The 27,159-nt window shown below is 32.8% G+C and overlaps 1 protein-coding gene across 1 annotated transcript in view; it reads left to right on the forward strand.

Annotated features, from left to right (window-relative positions):
• The first annotated feature begins 1,855 nt into the window (after nucleotides 1-1,855).
• Nucleotides 1,856-27,159, forward strand: part of LOC126879281 (procathepsin L-like) — a 32,088-nt gene continuing 6,784 nt past the window's right edge. The window contains exons 1-3 of the mRNA XM_050642359.1: nucleotides 1,856-1,970; nucleotides 5,727-6,077; nucleotides 23,066-23,411. Coding sequence (XP_050498316.1) covers nucleotides 1,869-1,970; nucleotides 5,727-6,077; nucleotides 23,066-23,411 — 799 coding nt within the window. The 5' untranslated portion in view covers nucleotides 1,856-1,868. The remainder of the gene's footprint in view (nucleotides 1,971-5,726; nucleotides 6,078-23,065; nucleotides 23,412-27,159) is intronic.

Consider the following 27,159-nt stretch of genomic DNA (forward strand, 5'->3'; position numbering starts at 1 on the left):
CAATCTCACCCTAGTAAGTAAGATGTTTTTAATACCTAATTTCACTGTATCTATAATATCATTTTAGCGTCCCTGATGATGTTAGCTGTGATATTAGTGACTACTAACGAAATATAGGATTCCGTAGAAAATAGTACCTACACATGGTCTTCTATTCAGCTGTCTACCCAATAATTTTTGGTTATTTTATAGATATCAGGCTTTAACTCAACGTTTCAATGAGCGGACCAAAGAGCCAATAAACTGAATCTTTCGTTTCCCGTCTTGTCTCTGGGCAGAGTTTTTACACGCTTCATTGTTAAGAATGAAAGGTTCTACACTGGGACAGGAGCAGCGATAATGCTGTGACAGGGATAGTTGTCAAAATTGTAAGGAATTTATAAATGTTTGGTAAAAAGAATCTTTATTACAAAGATGATATTGTATTACAGTTACACCATAACATATATTCAGCTTTTATTGCTACAAGGGAAGTGTCGTGGGAGTAATAGGCAGACAAATCGTCTAGCAATTTTGCTTTTTCTGTAGAGGCAAATCCAGATAAAAGAATTTGAAATGCTGATAGAATATGAAGTAAAAGGCAGACGTACTCTCAATAATTTATTGTAACCGTCTCACAGCTGTCTCTCACCATTTATCTCACCACCCTCAAGAATTTCCATACACTTGTTAACTTTTACAACAGTCTTCGTCTATTCCACCATATCCCATTAGCATAATTTGAGCAAGATATCATGTTATTGAATATTTAGGGAGTAGCCCCTTATAGCGAAATCATTTATTTAGTGACTTGTAACCGTTGACCTGAAGATGCTCTGCATACTGTAGTGAGCGAAACCGGTCGTCGGAAGTTAAAATAAATGATTGAGAGTACGTCTGTCTTTTACTTCATTCAAAATTAACTCTCACATGCAACCCATTCAAGAGCTGATCGAATAGTTTCGTTTTTGGTAAATCTAATTTTTAAATTGGATATAAGTTGATCAGTACACTGAATAAAAACAGAAATAATTCTAGTAAAAGTAATAACAATTTCGATCACTTTTTCAAAAATAATAATAATAACTTAGGGATAATCTTGCTTCCTTGAATCCAAAGCCGAGGCAGTTTTGGGAGGGGTCCGGACCCCATGAACCCCTCCCTTGGCTACGTGCCTGGCTTCTATCATTAAATGCACAATTCTTATAATATTTGCACCAATCTGCCGCACTATATTAAACAAATCACTTTTCCTCTTTTCTCGATTAAGTATTAATTTTTATTGTATAGTATAAATTACTGTAATGACTGAATACATAGTTAGTGAAAAATAATCCTATAATTTAAGCGATTACACAAGTAACGGTTATCCAACAACGTTCAAAAACTGAACGAAAATCTCTATAATGCTAATGACAGCGTCACTGTCAACTACTAATGTTTACATCGGCAGTTTCCATACCAGTGATAATTTTACTACACGTAATTTGCCGTGTAAAGAAAGAAAATTAGGGATAACTCTGTAAAATATTTGCGCCTATACTCTTAACGTTGAAATTTCAGACGATATTAAACATGTTATTTTTATGTTATATCCCATTATTTTTTTAAACTGTACTAGAATAATTGTTGATAGACCTTAGCTACCAATTAAAATATAAATATTACGAAAAATGTGTGATTTATTTATATCTTAGTTAAGTTAAATGTTTAATAGTAAAATTTCTTTCCAAAATTAAGAATTGTTTTTATTTATTTTACGCAAAACAAAAAAACATGTTTTGATTATTTATTTAGATAACAAATCATACATCCATGAATAATAAAAGGTGCATCGGAAAAACAAACCAGTTTTTAGTAAACTAGGGAAGTAAATACTTCCGTCCAAAATGTGTAAAGATATAAAAATGAAATATTTTGTGATAATTTTAATTGCAATTTTTGTTACGATTGAAGCTTTAACAGATAAAGAACAATGGATGCAATATAAGGTAAATTAGGTTTTGAGTATTCCTTACTAGATGTAAGTTGCTAAAGATTCTCCTCGCACATTTAATCCTACTATGATAATTGAAGTTCTTCTATTTCTCTAATTTTAATAGGATTTCTTACCACAGTCTAGGAAATAGATAAAATAAGATCTTTAACTAAACTAAAGAAGGTGTTTTTTATTTCCAATTTTTCTCGGTGTTCTTTTTCGTTATTTTGTTCTATGTATCTATGTTATGTTATTTGTGTCTATCTTATCTTAACAAATCTATCTATTGTCATTCTTCAATCTGTCTCCATTTATCCCTTGTCTTCCGATTATATTTTCGACATTGCAGAAATGGCTTAATACCTTTATCCTTTTTGTGGCCGATTTCTTCACTATATCATTTGGCAGTATATGACCTCTTGCGTAAAATCACCTCAGACTATCTTTCATATTCAGATTATCTGTTTGGATATCTCCATTTCTGTTTTAGAATACGTTCAATGGCGTGGTTGGATTTGGTTTTGTTCCCTAATTATTCATTCTTCTTTTTGCTTCGTATTGACTTTCCAAGCATTTGTTTTTCTACTGTTCTTTAAGTTTTCTTGATTCTAGCTTCTAGCTAAGTTCTTCTGGAACATGTCCATATCTGTGACCAGTACATTACGACGTTAGGTACGCCATATCCACTAATGCTTAAGTTCTTCATATCAACGTTGTTTTTTTTTGCGTTGATGGTATAGACGTGAGACATACTACATTGTTTAACTACATTTGTGATTAAATATTGCACCAAAGTAACAAAAGTTAGATCAAAAATATGTGCTGGGTAAAACAAGCATCCGTAAGAAGTAATAATAAGCTGACCAACACAGAGAGTCAACAACAGATAATCAAAACTCTTATTCATACGGTAAAAAGGAAGGGGCAGAAATGGCCATAAAAATAAGACAGAAAAAAACAAACAAAAATGGCAATTTCCAGGAACAAAAATGTAAAAACTAAGATTAAAATTGTACAATAAATACAAGTAGAAAAGTTCCTGCATACTGGATGTTAGATACTGGATTTGAAGAAAGATTTGAATCCGAAACAGAAATATTTTGAATCATAGAAAGTTAAGAGAAGTTTATTCCTGAGGATGAAACATTTGCTAACATACCCAACTCTATCCATTATATACGTAGGATACTCAGAAATCATGTGACGCAGCGCTTTTTTAACTAAACCGTTTTAAGGAGCAATGTTGAAAATTGCTAAAAGATGAAAGAAAGACAAGCTAGCTTTACCTACCCGGATCCCTTTATAGTCCAGAAAGCCACTGCGCATCCGCTAGAATAAATATTCCGATTCGGATTTTTTGCACAATCTTCCTCAAAAAGGACCCCTTTTAACAAATTTGCATGTTGCCAGGACCAAAAGTGTGTCAAAAATTTTTTAAAAGTTTTTTTTTTTTGTTTTTTTCCTAAAATTATTTTTTTTGCCTGGAACAAAGTTTTTTTTAGGTTTTTTGGATCATCCCAAACAGAAAAGGTCTTTAGTGACATTTCTCTAAAGTTGATAGTTTTTGACATATAAGCGATTAGAAATTGAAAAATTGCGAAATCGGCCATTTTTAACCCTCAAAAACTATGTAAAAAACTGAAAATTTGAATGTTGCCAAGGTAGGTAGATATTCTTTAAACATCGATTGATGAAATCTCGAAGAGTTTTTTGCAATACAAGATTCAAAACTCCTTTTTTAATTGCTAATCAAGCGTGCGCGACACTATTTTCCACGGACAGTATGGTGCGAATGAAAGGAATAAATTCGTTATTTCGTAAACCGACGAATATAAGGAAAAATCCCTAAACGGGTCGATTTTTATTTTTAAGTTATGATATTGTGGCATATATGGTATACTAGTGACGTCATCCGTCTGGGCGTGATGACGTAATCGATGATTTTTTAAATGAGAATAGGGGTCGTGTGCTAGCTCATTTAATAGGTTCTTCAATTCTCTATTTAGTAATATAGACATTTATATAATTATTTATCCTTCTACTGCTTTTTTTGTCAAATAATTTAAATTAATAAAAATTTTTTGGACACCCTGTATAAATAATTGTGTAAATGTTTACATTACTGAATAGAGAATTGAAAAGCCTTTCAAATGAGCTACCACACGACCCCTATTCTCATTTAAAAAAATCATCGATTACGTCATCACGCCCAGAGGGATGACGTCACTAGTATAGCATATACGCCACAATATCTTAACTTAAAAATAAAAATCAACCTGTTTCGAGTTTTTTCCTTAAAGTCGCCGGTTTACGAAATAACGAATTTATTCCTTTCATTTGCACCGTACTGTATACACATGCAACGGTGGAAAATAGTGTCGCGCACTCGTGATTAGATATTAAAAAACAAAGGAGTTTTGAATACTGTATTGCAAAAACCTCTTCGGGATTTCATCAATCGATGTTTAAAGAATATCTATCTACCTTGGCAACATTCAAATTTTAAGTTTTTCACATAGTTTTTGAAGGTTAAAAATGGCCGATTTCACAATTTTTCAATTTTTAATCGCTTATATGTCAAAAACTATCAACTTTAGAGAAAAGTCACTAAAGACCTTTTCTGTTTGGAAATATCCAAAAAATCTAAAAAAACTTTGTTGCATGCAAAAAAATAATTTTAGGAAAAAAATAAAAAAAACGTTTAAAAAATTTTTGATCCACTTTTGGTCCTGGCAACATGCAAATTTGTTAAAAGGAGTCCTTTTTGAGTAAGATTGTGCAAAAAATCCGAATCGGAATATTTTTCCTATGGATGCGCAGTGGCTTTCTGGACTATTAATTAAGCTAATATATTCTTGTTTTATATAAAATGGAGTATGTATATTACTTTCCAACAGGTCAAAATCTTACTATTCTTAGATTTGTAGAGAGTCTTGTAACTTTGTACATAGTCTCTTCTGCTCCTATTCTTTGAGTTTTTCATTTTTTGGTGAAACAGTCATAGAGTACTTGTATTTCTTATTGATTTAAGTAAGAAGTTTATTGAATTTGGGTTTAATAGTTCTTCTCATAATATTATTTTTTCTTTTTCTTAAAAAATCTTTAAAGGCTTTGAGACTTGGTACACAGGTACTTCTTAGAGCAATACTGCATTTGGGGATAAATAGTTCCTCTTAGATAGGGACGATGATTTCCGGCATACCCATGCCCGCCTCTGGACCAAAGTATTTTGTAGCTGATGCCTCTTTTGTCAAGTGTATTAGCTCTTTCATTGCTATTTATTCCCCGGTGACCTGAAATCCATACCAATATAACACTGCACTGTTATGTTCCACCAGTCTGGCGATTTTGAGTTCCTGTCAACATTCTCACACTAGCCACTAGCCTATAGTTCAGGTTAGAGCGTATGAGAGCCTTATGAGACTCCAGTTTCTTATCCCGTAGAGGAGTACACTAATGGTGTAACATCTAATAATTCTTTGTAAGTAATAATGTAGTATAAGTATCAATATACGCATAAGACAGGTTACAGATAATCTTCCTAAGACCGTTTAAAGAGTCGTGGTGCCTGAATTTTTAATATTGTTTATACGTTGGCCATTTTCCTAAAATACTAGCTTCTGATTCGTCCAGTGCTAATCTAAAGATGTTTTCAGAGTAATAAACAATTATTATGAATCCACTATTTCTGTATCGCTAATACACTTTCTACAAATAGCTATAGATTTTACATTTTCATAATTTGATCAAATTATTCATTTTGTTTTAGAAAAAGTACAACAAAAACTACAAATTTAGATCGGTAGACAACGAAAGATTTATAATATTTCAACAAAACTTACGCCAAATAGAAGAACACAATGCCAGAGCAGAAAGTGGTCTCTCCACATTTGAAATGGGCATTACTAAGTTTGCCGACATGACAGCAGAGGAATTTTCTCGATGGGTTAGTCGCTCCCAAAGCGACCACAACAGATTTTTTTCAAAAGGTCAACAGTCGCTACATACGGATCTAAGCATCAAAGCAAATCCACCTTCTGAAGTGGATTGGAGAAAAGAAGGAGCAGTTACAGAAGTGGGCGACCAAGGGGATTGTGGTTCCTGTTGGGCATTTAGTGCGGTAAGTGCTTTATTTTCGGTCGTATCCACTCATATTTTTCATTTCTAAGTACAGTGGAACCTCGATATGTCGGATTAATCGGGACCGCGGCTGATCCGGGTTAGCCGTAGAATATAGTAAAAATTAATAAAATGCGGTATCCTTAGAGATAAGCTCCAGTATAATTGCAAAAACATGAAATACATTATGCACAGTACATGTGAATTACGTACAGTTATATACAGTTTCGGTTGTCAATATTACGTTTTTATTGTTGAAATGTTTGTCTGATGAAAATCGGTCCGGGTTATCCGGACTTACGGGTTATCGAAGGCCGACTTAACGGGGTTCCACTGTATGTGACTAGAGTAGCTTATTTTTATTTCCTTTGTAGTGTTGAGGATTTCCTTTTATTATTATTTCATCTTTCATAATCTTTCCGTATTTGTTACGTGTTGTATCTATGATAATTTCCACATTCTTCGATAACGCCACATCTCAAAGCTGCAAGTCTTTTTTCAGTTGCGTCTCTAATTGGTAATTGTCCACATTTCAATTCCATATAAAAGGACAGAGAATACGTAATATCTAAATACTCCAGTTTTAATTTTAGACCAGGGCGGATCTGTGAAAAAGCGTCTATTTTTGGATTTGCGAGGTGGCATTCGGATTTTTGCAGATAAAGTTAAATGACAACTTCAACAACAATAATTGACTTATGCTCCTTCTCAAATATGCCCGGAACATTAATAAAAAAATTAAAATATTAAATTTAGAAAAACATCGATTTTTTTCTAATTTCTTTGCTTATAACTTTAAAACGATTAATTTTAGAACAAAGTCGTGGGGAAATAAAATAAAGATAATTGAATTTTGTGTAATAAAAGACTGGTTAAAAATGTCTTAAATTATTACCCTTTCTGCAAAATAGCAATAAATACAAAATAAGGGGGCAAAATAAGCCTGTTTTTATTCAATGTGTTTCAACCACTTTGGTTGCACTTAGAACTTTCGTAATTCGCTTGAAAAATTCTTACAACATACTTAAATCGTTCACCAAATTTCATTAAAATCGACCTAATAGATTTTGCAGAATAATTTTGTAATCTAGATTTTTTTTAAAAAGTTCAAATTTTTTGAAAACTTTCTGAAGAAAAAATAGACCATTTAGAAGTTTTCTAATTTTATTACATATAAAGAGGCTCTCTACCTATCTAATACACTTTACGGAGTTAAAATCGGATTATTTAAGCGGCCTCAGCACTGTTTTAAAATTATAAACAATTTTTTGGCTTATAAACAAATACAGTGAGGAGTTTGAGTTGGCATAAAGTCATTTTCTCGAGAATAGACGTCTCTGGAGATAAATCCCAAAACAGATCAATTTTTATTTTTAAATTCTAATTTTTTGGTATATATATTATATGTCATACTAGTGACGTCATCCATCTGGGCGTGATGACGTAATCGATGACTTTTTTAAATGAGAATAGGCGCCGTGTGACAGCTCAATCGAAAGACTATTCAATTTTGTATTCACTAATATAAACATTAACATAATTATTTATACAGGGTTTGAATTAAAAAAAATTGAATTAAATTAATTCCAATATTTAGATTACGTCATCACACCCATATGGATGACGTCACTAGTATGACATTTATGCCAAATTTATAATTTAAAAATAAAAATCGATCTGTTTCGGGATTTATCTCCAGAGTCGCCCATTCTCAAGAAAATGAATTTATTCCAACTCAAACGTCCTCACTGTATTTATTTATAAGCCAAAACATTGTTTATAACTTTAAAACAGTGCTGAGGCCGCTTAAATAATCCGATTTTAATTCTGTAAAGTGTATTAGATAGGTAAAGAACCTCTTTATATGTAAAAACATTAGCTAACTTCTAAATGGTCTACTTTTTGTTCAGAAAGTTTTTAAAAAATTTGAACTTTTTAAAAAAATTTAGATTGCTAAATTAATATGCAAAATCTATTAGGTCGATTTTAATGAAATTTGGTGGACGGTTTAAGTATGTCGTAAAAATTTTCTAAGCGAATTATGAAGGTTCTAAGTGTAACCAAAGTGCTTGAAAAACGTTGAATAAAAACAGTATTTTTGTCCCCTTATTTTCTATTTATTTCTATTTTGCAGAAAGGGTAATAATTTAAGAAATTGAAACCAGTCACATATTATAGAAAATTTAATTATCTTTATTTTATTTCCCTACGACTTTGATCCAAAATGAATCGTTTTAAAGTTATAAGCAATGAAAGTAGAAAAAAATCGATATTTTTCGAAATCTTTAAATATTTAAATCTTTTTATTAATGTTTCTGGCATATTTAAGAAGGAACATAAGTCAATTATAATTATTGAAGTTGTCACCTAACTTTATCTGCAAAATTCCGAATGCCACCTCTCACATCCATCTCAAAACAGATCCGCCCTGGTCTATTTTAATTCCAATCGCTTCTGGCCATCTGAATGCTTTGTTTTACTTCAAGGCTGCGGTCTTATTGTTCCTTACATTCCAAGTAATGGTTTTTGGGGATTTGACACGTAGAACATGTCAAATGACAGGAATTATGACAGGTGATAAATAGCAGTCTGATTTTTGCATGAGAGTTTAATCAAAAGGTAACAAAGCAATTGGAAGTTCTGTCCGACAAAATGCATGGGACGTTTTCGTAGTCTGACGTTCCAAATTTTTAAGGCATCAAAGTTTGTCCGACTAGACACCGTTAAGCTATTAACAAATTTTCAGCTTGCTTTAATCAACTTTTTTGGTACGTGGGATCCAGGCCTACTAGTGTTCCGTTAATTAATATACTTTCATTGATATTTTCTAGTGGCTCTTTAAACATCTCTTCTGAGCACATATTAAAAAGTAGAGGGGATAGTACAAATCCTTGTCGTACTCCACTCCTTAGAGATCTCTTAAATATCTTTTTCGATTTTTGTTGGTCTACTTATATTATGGCTTTATGATATCGATATAAATTTGTAATGATTCTCATATCCTGATCATCTTTTCTGGTGTTCCGTAATATGTTTGCAAGCCTTCTGTGTTGTATTTTCTTAAAGATTTTCTTAAAGTCAACTAGACAGAGTTGACTTCTCAGCACCGTTCCATGAGTTTTTTTTATAGTAAATAATGCCTCTCTAGTTCCAAAGTCCTTTCTAAATCTCAGTTGGCTTCCTGTGGGTTCATCAAGCTGATCATTATATACTTATTCTTTACATTTCTTTGCGTTGGGTTTTTTCGGTATTGGGATGAACTCAGATGTTAGCTATCCTTTCGGAATTTTCCCGGTATAGTAAATTTCGTTGAGTAATTCTACTAGTCCCAGAAAATGGCAGTTCTCGCCAGTGGCGCACGACCCCCGTATATGCGACGCTATATATACACGAAATTTTCGATTTTCTAAATCGGACTGAATTGAAAATTGGGCCAAATCCCATCTTAAATTAGGAAAAGACTCACCCATCCATGTGTCAACCATACATTTTGGTCTAAGGGTGTGGATTTTACGTCTCTTCCCATTTAGGGTCTGTTTTTCGTTCTCGTCCCCAAAACTCCCAAGAAATTAAAAAATTTAAGTCCGACCTTTGCAGTTTCTGATAGTACTAATCTTTACCTTTCCAACGCATGTTTAATTTTAAAAATCGGTTATACCATTCGAAAGTTACCGAGCTCAGAAATATGACTCAGTTTCTATTTAAAAAGAGGAATATGTTTGTATGTATGTATGTATATAGAATATATAATATATATTCTATAGTACAAGAGAGTATATATTATATAATATAAGAGTATGATAAACTCATAAAAAATATTTTTCGGGATTCTTCTATATTTTGAATTATATAATTAATAAGGTATTACCAAAGTAGAAAGTAAAGTAGTTAATTACTAATTTATTAATCATATTTCGTCATCATTTTCATATTTAGTTGTAATAGTTATTTTATCAGTGGTAAAAAAGACTTTGAAAAGTCCTAATAAAAAATTTTCATTTTTGACTTATACTCTTAATACATAGCACTCTAGAATATTTATGTATGTATGTGTGTATGTGTGTGGAAAAGTTACACCAATCTGAATTTTTTTTGCGTTTCAAGCGGGTGTCAGGGCCGATTCAGAACAGATGTAATTTGTGACTTTCGACCACTCATAAGCCAGCTATAGGACTGTTTAGGTACAAAACGGCATATTTTTTGGGGGTATATATCTTAGGTTCAAGGAGAGACAGGCAAACCGTAAATACACCAAATCAATAGAGTTGAGTTAAGCTTTTAAATGATGCCTAAGCGGTTAGGATCAGACGTACACACAGCTCAGTATAGCTGAAAATCTAAAAAAACTAAACGTTGAAAATTTGGTTTTTTGACAATTTCTCAAAATTTCAACCTATGAATTGAGCCAGTAACTGAGCGTTTATAATTTAATAATAAATACTAGACGCCTCTAACGGTGTATACCTCATATCTGGCAAAATTCGAATTTTTAAGTTATAGGCTTCATAAATGTGATCAAATCTATTTTCTATGGGAAAAAAGGATTTTCAAGCTGAATAATTCCTGTAATAACTTCAGTTATCATACTTGACCTTAGATGCATCAGATACTACTTGTCAATATGTTTGAAACTTATGTTTAGTGATCAAAATTGGTTAAGCCGTTTCGACGTTAGTTATCTAGCTCCAAAATATAATCCATTTAACCATTATCGCCGAAATGGTTTATGTAGTTGTAGTGGTAACGACGCTAATTTGATCGGGTAATTAGAGTTTATTTAGCGGCCATGGCAATATTTTTTTTTCAATCTATTTCGAATAGAAAAAAATCTAGTGTACATTCAATAAACACTAGATCATTTGGGAGATAATGCGAGAAAGGCGACAATTTATAACGCTTAACGTGTAATCGGGAAACATTACATTCAACTTCATACATTATTTAATTTATAAATAACTTTGAAAAACTCCTGATACAAGAATAAAAAACCGCTAAGCGCCGTAAAAATGAGTGGCACATACAATATTCCAGCTACAAAAGAACTGATACGAATATTACGTAGCGCGAAAATGTATTTTCATTTTGATGGAAAATAAAATTCTAGTTTTATTTTAAAAGATTTTTCCATAATATTTGCTAAATTGTAAGTAAAACGCGCCACAAAAGAGCTTCAAAATGCAAACTGTATCAAAGTTACTCTTTTGTGGCGCGTTTTACTTCAAATTTAGCAAATATAATGGAAAAATCTTTTAAAATAAAACTAGAGTTTTATTTTCCATCAAAATGAAATAGTTATTTTCCTAACAAGTGCAGAAAGTCATACTTTTCCGCACGCGACTGCAGTTTGCTGAACGACGCGAAGCGGGAGTTGACAATACATACATGACGGGGGGAATATGACAATACATACACAAATTAATTCTTTGACAAGGTTATCAAAACCAAACTTTCAGCATAATTGGTTAGCATGACGACGACCTTGGTTTCCATGACGACGATTCAAAACCACTGTTATTGTCTACTGATTTGACTTTCGAATATTATGTCAAAATTATTTTATTTCATCGAATGTTCGCGTTAATTTCATTAAAACATAAACACGATAAGATATATTTGAAATAAATTAGTAAATAATATCTAAATATTAGGTTATTGCATGTATTATAATTACAAGGCCATATTAACATATCTAAATTAACACGCGTGCGGAAAAGTAAAACGCGTGCGGAAAAGTAAACCGCGTGCGGGATAGTAACACGCGTGCGGAAAAGTGAAACTTTCTAAACTAAAACTCGTGCGCGAAAGTAGACATTTTTGCACGCTCGTAGAAAAATACATTTTCGCGCCACGTAATATTCATATCACCTCTTTTGTAGCTGGAATATTGTATGTGCCACTCATTTTTACGGCGTTTTGCGGTTTTTTATTCTTGTATATAATACATGTTGAATAATTCTGCTAATACTATGTAGTATGTTGTATATTTGTATATTCTAGGATATCTACGTATACGGATAACAAGTTAGTTATTCTCTGCAAATATGTGTTAAAATTGTGCTTTTTTATCATTATACAAATAATATATAAATAAAATATTGTCATTACTATGAAACAATTAAATATGGCAAATGCATAAATTTATATTCTCTCAGGCATTTATAATAAATTCTCAAAATATTTATGATACAAAAATTGAAATATTTGTTTAATTATGTGGATTCTGCTTGTCAATATTTGATTTACGCAAAATGTAAAAAATATTGATTTAGCGTTTTAAATTATTTTGAATCCAGTATAGTCATTTTTTTTACATTTAATTTTAATAAAAAATAAGGATATTGACATTGCGACTATGATTAAAATCCGTTAGATATTTATAATAATATAAAGGGAAGTGATGCATGTAGTATCATGTGTGTGTATCTCGTCTAGTCCAACTAAACGAGAAAAAAATGTCTCCTATCATCAACTTTAACATATTTATACATACAGATATTAGAATAGAATAAAGAGTAATAATGGGTAACGACTTTATATCCGAGGGAGTTGTTATTATAATCTATAGTTTTCCCAATTTAAAGAAATCCTAATTCCATATGATCAACGCCAGGAACTAGTTCACCAAATCTCAGAAAATAATGGAAGGACCTAATATACGCAAGAATGATATAAGACTGGCGATCAATTAACTCAAGTGTAACTAAATACTAGGTCTAGATATATGATAACAGCAGAAATGCCCAAAACGAGAGAAGAAACCGGAATAAAATTGTTTCACGTGATCTCTAACAAAATATGGTATTCCAAGCAACGGCCTAACGACTGCACAAAATCTACAATAAAGACAATACATAAAAAAGGCAGTTTCCATATATCTCCCCACTCTCACATGCCAGTAAAATGCTACACATAATCAATGAGAACCTAAATACTTTCCTAGAAAGAAGAATAACCCAAGAGCAAGCTGGATTTACCAAAGGTGGAGACACTCCTCAAAAGTGAAAAAATCTAGGGAATTCAATACCCCACTATACATTTATTTTATAGATTATCGCAAAGCGTTCGACATGATCAAATGGTAAACTTTTGGCATATTCTAAAAGAGGTAGGCGTACCACAACACTTACTTTCAATTATAACTGAACTATACGAATACACTATTCAAACATTTAAAGTGACACTAGACACACTCTCACACGAATTCCTTCCAGAATAAGGTGTGAGACAAGGACGCATATCGTCTCCACAATTATTTAACATATATGGGGAGCAAATTATGAGAAGAACACTTTCTTATTCTTGCAGTCTTCTATCGGAGGTTGGCTACCATCACAGTATTCTTAACTTTGTTGGCTGTAGCTCTGAACAATTATATTAAACTGCACCCGTACCACTGCGTTAAATTTCGCAACCAGGAAATCCCCCTACGTCCTACATTTCTCTTTCCCGAGATTTTTCCTTGAAATTTGAGAAGAACGCTTAAAGGATGGGAAAAGGGCATTTTCTTGGAAGGCACCAGTATACTTGGAAACGGCTCTTGGATCAGCATTTGGGGATGCAGCTTAAGTTATCTGATATATATTAGGGGAAATTGTTCTAAAATATCATAATTAGAGACTGGAAAATATGCACTAAAAAATGTCTAAAATATGCATGCAATATGCATTTTAAAACAAGCTGAATATGCACAATTAACATGCAAATATGCATTTATATATGCACTTATTTTTATATGAATAATTTTATGGTTTACGTTAAATACATAAATAAATAAAAAATAATAAAAATAAATAAATAGGTTTGAATTTAAACCAAATTGTATTATTATTTCTTAATATATTTTTTTAACTTCAGGTTTTGTGACAAATAAAACGGCAAAATATTTTATTTTGACCACAAGATAAATAAGAGTACAATAAAATAAATGTACATATTTTTATTGTTACAATATTGATTCATATTTTCTAAACTAATATTATAAAAAGAGTACAATAAAACAAATTTACATATTTTTATTGTTACAATAAATAATCATATATTGATTCATATTTTCTAAACTAATATTATGTCTTCTATCTGTTAATATTTGTTTATAGGCAGAAAAAGATCTCTCAACGTCACAAGATGTAATTGGGGCATATTTAAACTTTGCTATTAGAGACGGATCCATATTAATATTTTCATCGAAGTTTCCAAAATTGATTATATTATTTATTGAACGCAATAAAGTGAAACCCTCATTTTTGTTTAAAACGTCATCAAGTTTATCTTTAATTTTTACTCCAATTTCCCCATTCAGATTTGTTATTTTCTGTTTAACCGAATCAACAATAGACATACTATTGTGAAGACATAAATTTTGAGCCTCTAATTTTGTAATTGAACTTTCAATGATATCGAAATTCGATTTTATATACAACAATTGATTTTTAATAGACTTTTCTTTAAAAATATTTTGACAGTTATCAATAGCGGTACAAGTCGGATCAAAACTTGAAATAACGCTTTTGATGTCGTCGTAGTGTTCAGATAAAAATATAGCACTTTTAAGCCAAGTTCCCCATCTGGTTAATACTGGTTCTGGTGGTAAAGGAATATCGGGAAGCATCTCCCTATATACCTGTACACGTAGTGGTGCTTTCAGAAATACTTTTTTTACATTATTTATTAAGGTGTTTACATTGGGAAATTCAATTCTAACTTTCTCTGCAACTCTGTTTAGGCCGTGCGCCAAACATGTACAGTGAATTAAATTAGGGAAAAAGATTTTAAGATTGGATGCAGCTTTCATCATATATAAGGCGGCATCACTAAGCATTAATAATATTTTTTCAAATGATACTTGATCAGGTAAAAAAAAATTTGTTAGGGATTCGTTAACAAATCTAGCTATTGTAGCATAGTTTGTTTTTTCCAAACATTTTACACTAATTAAGTATGAGTTTTTAAAATCGCCAGAGTCGTTAAGAACTCCAACAATTAGATTCGCAATTTGTCGACCCTTTGTATCCGTTGTTTCGTCGACGGAAATCCAAAGATAATCGGCTTTTAACTGATTTTTAATACTCGTCATCACATCTTTGTAACATGCACTGACATATTTTTTCCGAAGAGTTGAAGAACTTGGTATTTGAGCTGGTTTATCTTTAATCTTGCAATAAGTTTTTAAAAAGTTTTGACACGATTTATGTTCTAACTTGTGCAGAGGGATATTGCAGTTCAAAAAAAAATGGCATAAATCCTTTGCAAAGGTTTCTTGCCCAACTGACGTATTCTGAATCTGCAAACTGTTCTGTAGAATCTGCTGGCGAGGTTTATTATCATTTTTTGATAGCTTAGTTTGGTGAAGTGAAGTTTTTATGTGTTGAACTACTTGGAATTTCTTTTGACATGGAATCTGGAATATAATGATAATGATGTTTTAGATGTTTTCGTAAATAGATACCTACATTAAAATGATCAAACTTTTTAAACCTCCCCCAATTTTTTTTTATTTCTCAAAGTGAAATTGAAATCGTCAAACAATAAAGTACAGTCAGTGTACCGTAGTATACAGGGTGGGCCACTCTCAACACCTCGCTCTGTATAAGCCAAACCGTTGCGAACTTTAAAAAACAGTTTTTGAAGAAATGGGACGGTTTGTCATTTTAGAATAGACAGACACATAGATGTGCAAAGAAGTTTGATAAGTTTAAAAATCTATTGAAGTGGAGAACTTACCTTTTTATCACAAATGGTGCAAAACATACTTTCACTGTCGATAACTTTTAGATGATTGTTACTTCCAATCCAACTTCTGAGAAGACTTGATTTTTCCCTTGCTACTTTAGGCATTTTCACAATAATAATAAAATGATTTTTTTACACAGTATAGTCAATAACTTGCAATCACAAAAGTTGAATAATCGGCGATTGATTTAAGACTAACCATTCATAAAATAAAATAATCTATCCTACCCTTAAAACAGTGTTGCCAACTCGACCAATATAGTATTTGCCAAACCTCACAAGAATGATGGAATGATCAGTTCAACAGTAGGTATTCCATTATCAACTAATAAAAAATCCCTATAGCAAGCATAACCCAGTACAGATAAATTATTTGTTTTAAAAAATGCTGAAACATGATCCTGTAGTTAATAGTAATCTCATGGTCCACAGACATAAGTACTAATATAAACATTATTGAAGGCGAAGGGATTTGCTGATGTAGGTGTGTATGTGTGAATGGTTAAACATTTTTTGTTAGGAATCAGATTTGACTCACTGATATCAGTTTCAAGTTCCTGTGAGAGAGTTTCTAAGTTGTTTTAGTAATTGTAAGGCCAACATAAAAATTTGTTCTGAATTAGAAGATTTTCGATTTTTACTAAATAATTTTTATATTATTTAATATGCTAGAAAATATGCTATATGCTAAACAAGAAATAAATAAGCTAAACAACACAAAAATATGCCAAATCTAGCATAAAATAAGCTAAATTGGCAACGCTGCCTTAAAATTTCGTTTTGGTTGGTTTTCCCAGAATAATTCATAGTTGGCCGACACCAGCAGAAAGTACAGGTAATATTTGTAATGTTATTCAAAATATAATCGGTATTTACTTAGGTAATTTGTAAATTCTGAGAAGTCTATAAATCTTAAATATCCGGATAATGATACCTGCAGCTATAAATAACGCCCATTATGTTTATGGGTACAACAACAAAGGAGCTTAACAGCAAAATATTTACTTTCACATTTTATTTTAATGGATGTTGATGTTACTAATATATACCTTATTTTTAAATGGGGTAGAGTAAATTCCCATCAAAATATGCATTTATATGCTCTTAAATCTCCAAATATGCAAGGCATATGCATTTATGAAAAACATGAGAAATATGCAGCATATATATGCATATGCATTTTGCATATAATCCAGTCTTTAATCATAATACTCTTTAGGAAGTTCGTTGTTTTTAGCCAATTGTAGAAGATTTGCTGGAGGGAATGGAACTTTATTTTTGGGTCTCCTGGTGAGTATATTGCCGTATCGATTGCAAGGTGTTTTGAGGGCATCTTTAGCTCTGTTGTTCGAGCCATCTATTGTACGCCGTACCTACTTGCCACTGAGAGAACAAATTCTCTCTTGTATGGAGGGAATTTTTGCTAATGGATGTGATAATGCTGATGGATATCACTGCGACTTTCTCAGGCACTTTCTGAGCATTCTACGTTCGGTGTCAACGATGGTATTATTGTGTTTGGTATTAAGTAATGCATAAAGATATGCTCTGTAGTCGATTACTAGTATAAACTTAGTTTTGTAGGTGTGTAAGAGAGTCCAGTTTGATGTGGCTCTAAACTTTCCAGATAGCGCTCCAGGAAACTAGCTCTTTTCTTTACCTTGGACTTCTAACCTGAAGGGTTATCCTAGCCCGTTCGTTTCTGGTACTATTATGATATCTGAAGGCAATCGTTTTTATTTTTGTTGAATTAACAGTAACTCTTCATTTGTTACACCTCTTGACAATTTAATTTAGTTGGGTTTGGGCCCTATCGAAGACAGAAGGATGTCTCAGCAAATATAAGATTGCTGAATTTTTTTAAGTCAATGATTTTCGAGTTATCTGCGAGTGAGTATGTTCATTTTTCAACAAAATAACCACGTTTTTAGACGGTTTTTCGCAAATAACTCAAAAAGTAAGGATTTTGTCGAAAAAAACATTCTTAACAAAAATATAGCCTGTTAAAAAGTGAAAAAAAATGGTGTATATATTAGGTCTCTAGACCTAGCAGAATCAGATTTATAGCTACTAAAAAATAGGTTCATATTCGTCAAATTCCAAATCGAATATTTTAACGTGAAATAATCAAAAAATGAAGCACTTTTTGAGGATAACTTAATACAACTTTTTTAGATTGTTTAAAAAAGCTTTATTTTTGTTTTATAAAAAAAAATTCTAGCATCAAAAGTAAACAATATTCGAATCAACAGTTCTAGAAGATCAAAATTCAAATAATGAAAAATCTTTACCCAACCTAGATAATGCAGTTTCGCAATAAACACATACACTATCAGAAGCAAAGTTATTCTCCCATGTTCCCAGCAATGCAGATTCCCAACATGTACATCAACTTTTAGAAGAACCGATGTTAGCATCCCACAATTTAAACACAACAACCACGATAACAAACATTGCTCAAGAATTCAACCCTCATAAGCGCACCGTTGATGATATAACTTCACCTGAAGTCGAGTCTTCTTCAGCAGAATGTAAGTTGTTTCGTGAGCCTAAAATTTGGCAAAAAATCAAGAAAACTAAAACTGTTTCAACGGAAAGTAGTAGTAACTCTGTATCACTGCTACTAGAACCCGCAAAAACGATTACTGAAAATCATTTTCCATCTTTCGTTCTTGATTACAACCAACTGGATATGCTTCTAACTAACATTACCAGTTCTGCTGATCCCTTGACTATCATTCAAGAATACACAAAAGATTACGTCAGTCTAACTGATATGTTCACAAAAGTATATCCCCACTTAAAAGATAGAAGTATAAAGCGCAAATTAACGTCTATTAAGAAGAAAATGTATCTTCAGATTGGTAAAGAACTTTTTTACTCTGACAGTGAGAGTGACACTTCTCAATTAAGTCAAAAATAACATTCACATGTAAGTGCTCGCGATGCTATCAGTAATGACGAATCGAAGGTTGAATATCGGAGTGTGGCAAGTGATTTAAAAGCCTTTTTCAAAAATAAATTGTTAAGTGCGTGGAACCGAGAGTGGCAAAATTCTGTTTCGAAATTAAAACTGATTAAAAGTGACATTTCTCCGTGGCAACCGACAGTAATAAGCAGAAAATCCCAAATAATCTCAACACGTCTGAGACTAGACCATAGTAGATAAATACAAACACGCACACTTATTTACAAACAGCGAAGCTCCAAAATGTTCCGTTTGTAATGTATCAGACAGTACAGATCATTTCTTAATTGATTGTCCTAAATATACTATGAAAGACGTCTATATAGCATTTCGAACAGCTTGCAAACGTTACTGGGAAAGAACTTTGTTTACAGAAAACTAATAGGTTATAAATAATATATCTTGTTATGTTGTACAAAATTTAATCATGTAAGTAGGTACTAGGTATTACCATTGTTATATGACTAATATTTGTATACATTGTAAGTTACAACCGTTATGTCGCTAATATCCTTCGGGAGGATGCAGCTTTGTTTTGAATAAAAAAAAATTTCGACTTAAGAAATCGTTTTCATAAAAGAGTATTTTAAAAGTAGCACAATATTATTATAACCAAAACTTTTTTTGAAACCAACTGCTTTGTTCCTTCTTCTTAATGATACTTCTTTGTAAGTAATATTTAATTTTGTTATCATTATGTGACTTACAGCTTAAAAAAATTTAATAAAACTAGCTTGTGTCAGTAGCTCAATATTTATTAGAAAAAAATTATATACTAAAATTAAATAACTATTAGTCTTATAAAATAGCATAAGTTATATTTTGGGTTTCAAAGAACATACTGCGGTCGGTCAAGCGAAACGTAGAACAGGGGTTATTAAGAGGGTATCAAAGTTGCTTTCCTACAAAGGTAATTAAATCCATTTACTAAGGCTGAAAATTAGTACACACATTCTAAATTAAATATAACTAAAAGTTATTATAGTCGGTCAGCTGTATGACGGGACAGAGCCGGTCGGTCGGCCCCAATGGTCGATTGAGGAAATGAAGCATTTTGGCTTGCAATTTTTTCGTCCAGAATGGATTTTTTTGAAATTTTCACATAAGGTAGGGAATAGTCCAAGGATCATTTTCTATATCATGCCGCTATCATACGCTTAAACCTTGGTGGTGATAGCCACCCCATCTCGGGGGTAGGAATTTTTTATTACATTTTAACCATGTAATTCGATGGAAAAAGTGATTCTAAGAAAAAACATTTTTTTATATTTTCTTCCTAAAACTAATATTTTTCGAGTTATTCGCGCTTGAAAATAAGAGTTTTTCGAAGAAAAATTCGAATTTTTTTAGAGGGTTTTTTGAAAATACCTCGAAAAATATTCTATATATTTTTGCCGATAAAAAGTTTCTTCAAAAATGATTTTGTAGGATTTTTAAGGAGCTATAAGACTGTGTAAATTAAATTCCGTAAGATCCCTTTGTTTTTAATTGGGGAAGGTTTAAAGGGCTTGAATAAGGGGTGCTTGCTGGTAAATAGAGGTTTTAAACAGATATATCTGGCTAACTATTCACTGTAAAGAAAATCTATAAACAAGATAATTTTAGTCATTCAAAAAGATACAATTTAGTATTTTATAATTTTTTTCGTATCTTCAGTATTGTCGGAGATATTATGAAGTAAAAGGTGAAAAATACCAAATTGCAAAAAATCAATTGTTCTTTAAACTCCAATTATTTCAATATTAGGAATTTTGAATAAGTCGAACTCATTGAGTTTATTGATAATATAAATATAAAAGGAACTACAGAAAGGTAAAAACCAGTTTTGAATTAGGAAGGTAGTTAGGGGGTTGTTTTCACTGATTTTTTCGTAGAGAAAAGCAGGTACCAACATTTTTTTGATTATAGGTCGCTTAATTTTTATGCTAGAAACTTTTTATTATTATTTTTTTGAAAGGTCTAATTGTATACTTGAAATAAGATTATTTAAGTTCTCCTCGAAAAATGCAAATTTTTTCCATTATTTGGCTTTGAATATTTCAAATTATGCATTTGACGAAAAAAGCTAACTTTTAACATGCCGTATCTCGGTTTGTGTTGGTCTTAAAGATATTATTTGAAAAGAATTTGGTTTGGGCTACTAAAAGATAAAATTTTGATATCTACAGTTTTTTTAATTAAATACATATTTTTCGAGGTATTCTCAAAAATCTCTCTAAAAAAGTCGATTTTTTCGTCGAAAAATTGTTACTTTCAAACGCGAATAACTCGAAAAATATTAGTTTTACGAAGAAAATGCAAAAAACATTGTTTTCTTAGAATCACTTTTTCCATCGAATTACATGGTTTAAATGTAATAAAAAATTCCCACCCCGAGATGGGGTGGCAACCACCCCCAAGGTTTTAGCGTATGATAGCGGCATGATATAGAAAGTGATCCTTGGACTACTCCCTACCTTCTGTAAAAATTTCAAGTAAATTCATACTGGACTAAAAAATTGCGAGCCAAAATGCTTCATTTTCTCGATCGAATATTGGGGCCGACCGACCGGCTCTGTCCTGTTATACAGCTGACCGACTATAATAACTTTTATTTATATTTAATTTAGAATGTCTGTACTGATTTTCAGCCTTAGTAAATGGATTTAATTACCTTCGTAGGAAAGCAAATTTGATACCCTCTCAGTAACCCCTGTTCTACGTTTCGCTTGACCGATCGCAGTATGTTTCTCCACACACTCACAGTAATCAACTGTGAAAAATCTAGCTTTAGTAAATTCAAAGAGATTTTTCAGCGCTGCCCTCCGTCTATAATGTTACAGCTAAAATGATGCAGCATACGATAAAGCATTACACAACTAATCAATTTGAAATTTGCGAAGTAGGCGTTAGATTAAATTCATATTGCAATTATTTCTGTTTAATTTGATATTTGACATTTCAAAGTATTTAATTGTCAAATAACAAGATTATTTAAAAATGGGCCGCCGAACTACGATTAATGAAAGAAATTTAATTATTACTCACCATAGAAATGGATATAGCCAAAGAAACATATCCAAAATGGTAAATAAATGTTCATCAACAGTTCAGCACATTATTGAACGTTATCGAAATTAAAATAGAGTTGAAAATAAATCAAGGCTGGCGCCTAATAAAATTTCTACCGACCGCGAGGAAAGATGGATTCTCAGAGAAATAGCAAATAATCCTAAAAAAAGTGGACCAAAATTGCGAGATGAGGTGGAAAGGCAGTTTGGAAAAAGATGTAACCCCGAAACAATTAGACGAATATTACGAAAAAATAATCTGCACGGCCGAACTGCTAGAAATAAACGTTTTATTAGTCAAAGAAATAGGCGTATTAGATTGATGTTCGCCAGGGAGCATGTTAATAAAGATTTAAACTTTTGGAATTCAGTAATATTTGCCGATGAAACCAAAATAAACTTGTTTGGATCCGATGGAAAAATATCAGTGTGCAGAAGGTCGAATGAAGAACTAAAATTAAAAAATATGAAAGCTACGGTAAAGCACGGTGGAGGTGGAGTGATGATGTGGGGGTGTATGTCGTCTGCAGGAGTAGGTAACATGCATTTTATTGAAGGGAATATGAACCCATACATGTATTTGGATATACTAAGGCAGCATCTCGCCGCTAGTGCTCAAAAATTAGGTATCAATAACAATTACCGGTTTTATCAGGACAACGATCCATAACACACGTCATATCTGGTTCATACTGGTTGCTTTAGAATTGCCGAAATATCATTAAAACGCCAGCCCAGTCGCCAGATTTAAATGTATTGAGAATTTGTGGTTGAGATTAAAAATAAAGTAAATAGTGCCCCAATATCAAATCGAAATGAATTCAAAGTCAAAATTACTGAAGCTTGGGACACAATTTCCTCAGAGTACACTAGAAAGTTGGTGGAATCCATGCCTAGACGACTACAGGCTGTAATTGATAATGAAGAAGGACCTAAAAAATATTAGCAATCATTTTTCAATGCGTTAAGTTTGTTTTCTTTATTAATTTTCTTCTTTTAAAATGTGCATCATTTTAGCTGTGACATCAAAATCATACATAAAATAATTAAATATTTATTGTTATTAAGTAAGGTATGTTTAAAACCCAAAAAATAGCTCATGCTATTTTAAAAGACTTATAGTTATTTAATTTTAGTATGCAATTTTTTTCTAATAAATATTGAGCCACTGACACAAGCTAGTTTTATTGAGTAGGGATTGCATCATTTAAGCTGTGAGTCACTGTATTTTGTATTTTTCAGGCATATGGTATAGAAGCAGCCTACTTCTTCAAAACCAAACAATTGATTAAATTAAGTAAGCAAAACTTGATGGATTGTGATGCCCATTCTAGTGGTTGCGATGGAGGGCTAATGACAAGCGCTTTCGATTGGATTCTAGAAAGAGGTGGAATACAAACGGAAGACGACTATCCATATGAAGCGAGGAGGAAAATCTGCAGGTTTAATAATACTAAAACAACTGTCACCATTGTTGGTTATGTTAATCTGCCGCAAGGGAATGAAGCTAATTTACTAATTGCTGTAGCACAGAGACCTGTTTGCATCGGCATGCATGCGTCACATACAATGCAGTTCTATAAAAGAGGTTAGTCAATTTTTTTAATTGTATTTCCAATTAAATAAAACATTAATTCCTAATTCGGAAATTTCTACTATTTACGGTCATGGGAAATATATTTCAATAAAGGTAATAAAGTTCAATATAAAAGTTCTTATAAGTACTTGGGACATGAAATTCGGTTGGGAAGAGATAACCAGACGTGCGAGCTCCCACGTCGCATAGGATTAGCCTGGGCGGCGCGGCGTTTGGTAAACTGAGCTATGTATTTAAATCGGACTTACCCATATGCCTGAAAAGGAAAATCTTTGACCAGTGTGTATTGCCTGTACTCACTTATGGGGCGGAAACATTACCACTCACAAAAAAGAGAGTGAACAAGATTCGCATAACTCGGAGGGCTATGGAGCGCCAGATTCTGGGTGTCTCCTTGAGGGACCGAATCCCAAATGAAGAAATACGTCGTAGAACAAAAACAACGGACGCCGTAGAAATAATCGCGTCGCTCAAGAGGAATTGGGCAGGACACGTCGCCAGATTGTCAGACAACCGATGGACAAAATGGTATTGTCGAGTAGAGGCCACGAGAAGAAACACTACGGAGCAGAGGACGACCACCGACCAGATGGGCTGACGATCTGAAGCGTATTGTCAGCAACTGGATGCAAGCCGCACAAAACAGAGAAAGATGAAAAGAGCTGAGGGAGACCTATGTCCAGCAGTGGACGAGTACGGGTTGATGATGAATAAAGTTCAATAAAGCGTACAATCATTCATTTCCGTATTCGTATTAGGAACTTGTAGGTACTAAGTATTTTCTGTGATGTCAGCAGCCCAAATATAATGGTAGGGGAGCCCAAACGAGGATTTTTGCAGTTACTCGAGCGCGTCAGATTATCACATGGGGAGAAACCTTGTACCCTGTAAATGTACCTCTACCATATATTGGCTCTTAATACAGGGGAGTTCGTTAAGGCGGGTCCGAAAAAGTTTCCTTTGGAAGTGGCGACCCCCGATTTTAGGGTTCGTATAAAATTGAATATGCAGCGACTGACCCAGAGTGGGCGGCTGAACAAAAGGCCCTCCAAATGGGGATTATGGCGTTCAGGACTAAACAACCGAACACATGTAAAAACCAAAGGAATTATGAAGAAAATATGGCAAAATGAAAAATCGCGGAAAATATCCCCGGGTGGTAATTCAGACCTCTTTAAAAGGGAACCCCAACGGATACTGGGGAAGGGGCAATTTTGCTATAGATCTTCAGAGTCCTGTTTAAAATGTCAACAGGGCAAAACAAAAGAAGAAACAGAGAAGAATCAAGATGGGAACATGGAATATTCAAGGAAGGAACACAAAATACAAGGAACACTTAATAGAAATCAGAAAGATGAATGTCGACATATTAGCTATACGTGAAACTAAGAAAAAGGGAAATGGCATAGAGGAAATCGGAAATATAATACACATATGGAGTGGCAGACCCGGATTAAGAAGCTTGAGGCCCCTAGGCAATCCAAGCTATGAGGCCCCAGGCTTTCTCCATTTTTATTAATTTTCATTTTTGAAAATGTCTCTTCGCCTGTTACGATATAACCCAGAATTACCGTGAAGCAGGAATAAATTGCTTTTTCTATTCTCATACTATATCAATTATGATGTCACTACCTGTGTTATAATGAACTTCATTATGATACAGATTTCCATTACGGTACAGATTTTTAACCAATAGAATCGCGATAAAGGTGGTACACGCGCAGTGACCAATAGCGAGTCAAATAAATACGCTTTGACAGTTCTCAATATGTAAACCTTAATTTGTTTGTGTTACAAAATTAATAAATTTGAATATATTTTTTGTTGTGAATGGTCATAGAAAAAATAGTGTTTTCAACTTGCATTTAATTATCATTATGAAGCTCGTACTCTATACGAAACTCGCCGCGTACGGCTCGTTTCGTATCTCTCATACTCGCTTCATAATGACCATCATTAAATGCTCGTTGCATAATATACTATTACCTATAAGTGTTGCAGCTGGACCATAAAATATTTAAACTGCTCTAGTTTATCTTCAAGTTCAGATTCAATATCATCAGGATAGTTTTCCTGTAGTTTTGAAGCGGACTTCTTTATTCACTCAATTTTGGAAAAACGCAAAAGACCAAAGTTCACTGACCCGTACACTGTCAAACGTCTCAGCTCAGTTATTATCTTATCGAACATTGGTAGATACGTTTCAACCTTTACCTTTAACTTTTGTCCATCCTGTAGAAAAATTTTCTTAGAATTAGCATCATCAAAATGTAGTTCTCTTGCTCGCTTTTTGTTTACTCGAGTCGAAATATTCAGGCATTCTGCTCGCAGTAAGCAAAATTAAGTACCTATCTCTTTGGTATTTTAAGAGTTCCAAAAGTGAATTTAGAAGCTGAACTGCAGTTTGACGTTCACTCTTTGTAATGATTTACTGACAGCGTTCTAAAATTGTTGACCAAAACTAATTCATTAGGAATATTTCTTTTTGACATTTCTTTCGTTTAAAGAGCAAATTTGAAAGCGTTATAACCTTTAGACAAAGGTCTTGTTGCATGTGTCCTTGCAGTCCATCTGTGCTGCTTGATCTTTTAAGGACTAGATCGTGGCGAATATGATCGCTTAGTGGAGTTTCATTTAAGCATTTGATCGTAACTTCCCAATGGTGGGTAGAGGCTGACAAAAAGTTGTACACGGACTGAACAAACCCAAAATATGATTTTTTACTTGAGGGAGAATACGTTAGCAAATCTCTTTTAATTTTTGTTCCATTGATATGTTTTCGAAAAACCGGAGATTGTGTAAAAATGGTAAGGCCTTTAAAAATTTTTTATGCTGAAAAACTTCCTTCACAACTTTTATATTATGAGGACCTTTCCCGATCCAAAATTTCCGTACTTCTTCATTTATTGTATTTCGTAATCCTATGTCGTTTTCTGAATTTAAGACCCAATTTATCTTTAACTTCAATTTCTATCTTAGTTTTGGTTTCTGGTTCTTTAACTTCTTGAACTGGAAGAGAACTGTCTTTTTTCATCTTCTTTTTAATTACGGAGGTTATGCTTCCCTCAGTAATTTCTTCTCATCACGTGTATTTTCATTGACTGCAGATTCACTAGCTATGGATTTCTGTGTGAAACTGAATTTTAATAAGTTCTGGTTCTGTTTTAGATCTTGCTTAAGGATATTTTCTTTCTCCTGCTTTTTCTTGCGTTTTCTGCTCCACTCTTGAATTTTTATCTTATCTCCATCTGTAATACTCTTTCTTCTACCAAAGGGCATTTGTTAGTGATTTATTCTCACAGCATAGACTTTCTATGTGAATAAAAGTAGGCATTGTAATGTAGTTTTATACGTCCACCATCACTTTTATGATGTTGCGCGATATTTGAATTTTTCAACATAAGTATTATTTATGGTTCTTATTTAATTCTAATTATTATTTTTTCGCCTTGGGCCCTACGAGGCCCCCTTTGGGATCGAGGCCACTAGGCAACTGCCTACTTTGCCTAAAGGTTAATCCGACATTGCTGGAATGGAGTTGATAAAGATAACAGAGCAAAAGCAGGAGTATGAATTCTTATTAAGAAAAAGTATAAAAGGAACATCAAATCGCGAGAGCCCATAAATAAAAGAATTATTATAAAAGTCCACATGACCTTATTCAGTAGAGATATACTGGTATTAGGAGTATATGGTTCAACAAATGACAGTAACATCAAGGAAAAGGAAAACTTCATGG

This window comes from Diabrotica virgifera, chromosome 1 (assembly GCF_917563875.1).
Source record: "Diabrotica virgifera virgifera chromosome 1, PGI_DIABVI_V3a".
In the NCBI taxonomy this organism is placed as follows: domain Eukaryota; kingdom Metazoa; phylum Arthropoda; class Insecta; order Coleoptera; family Chrysomelidae; genus Diabrotica; species Diabrotica virgifera.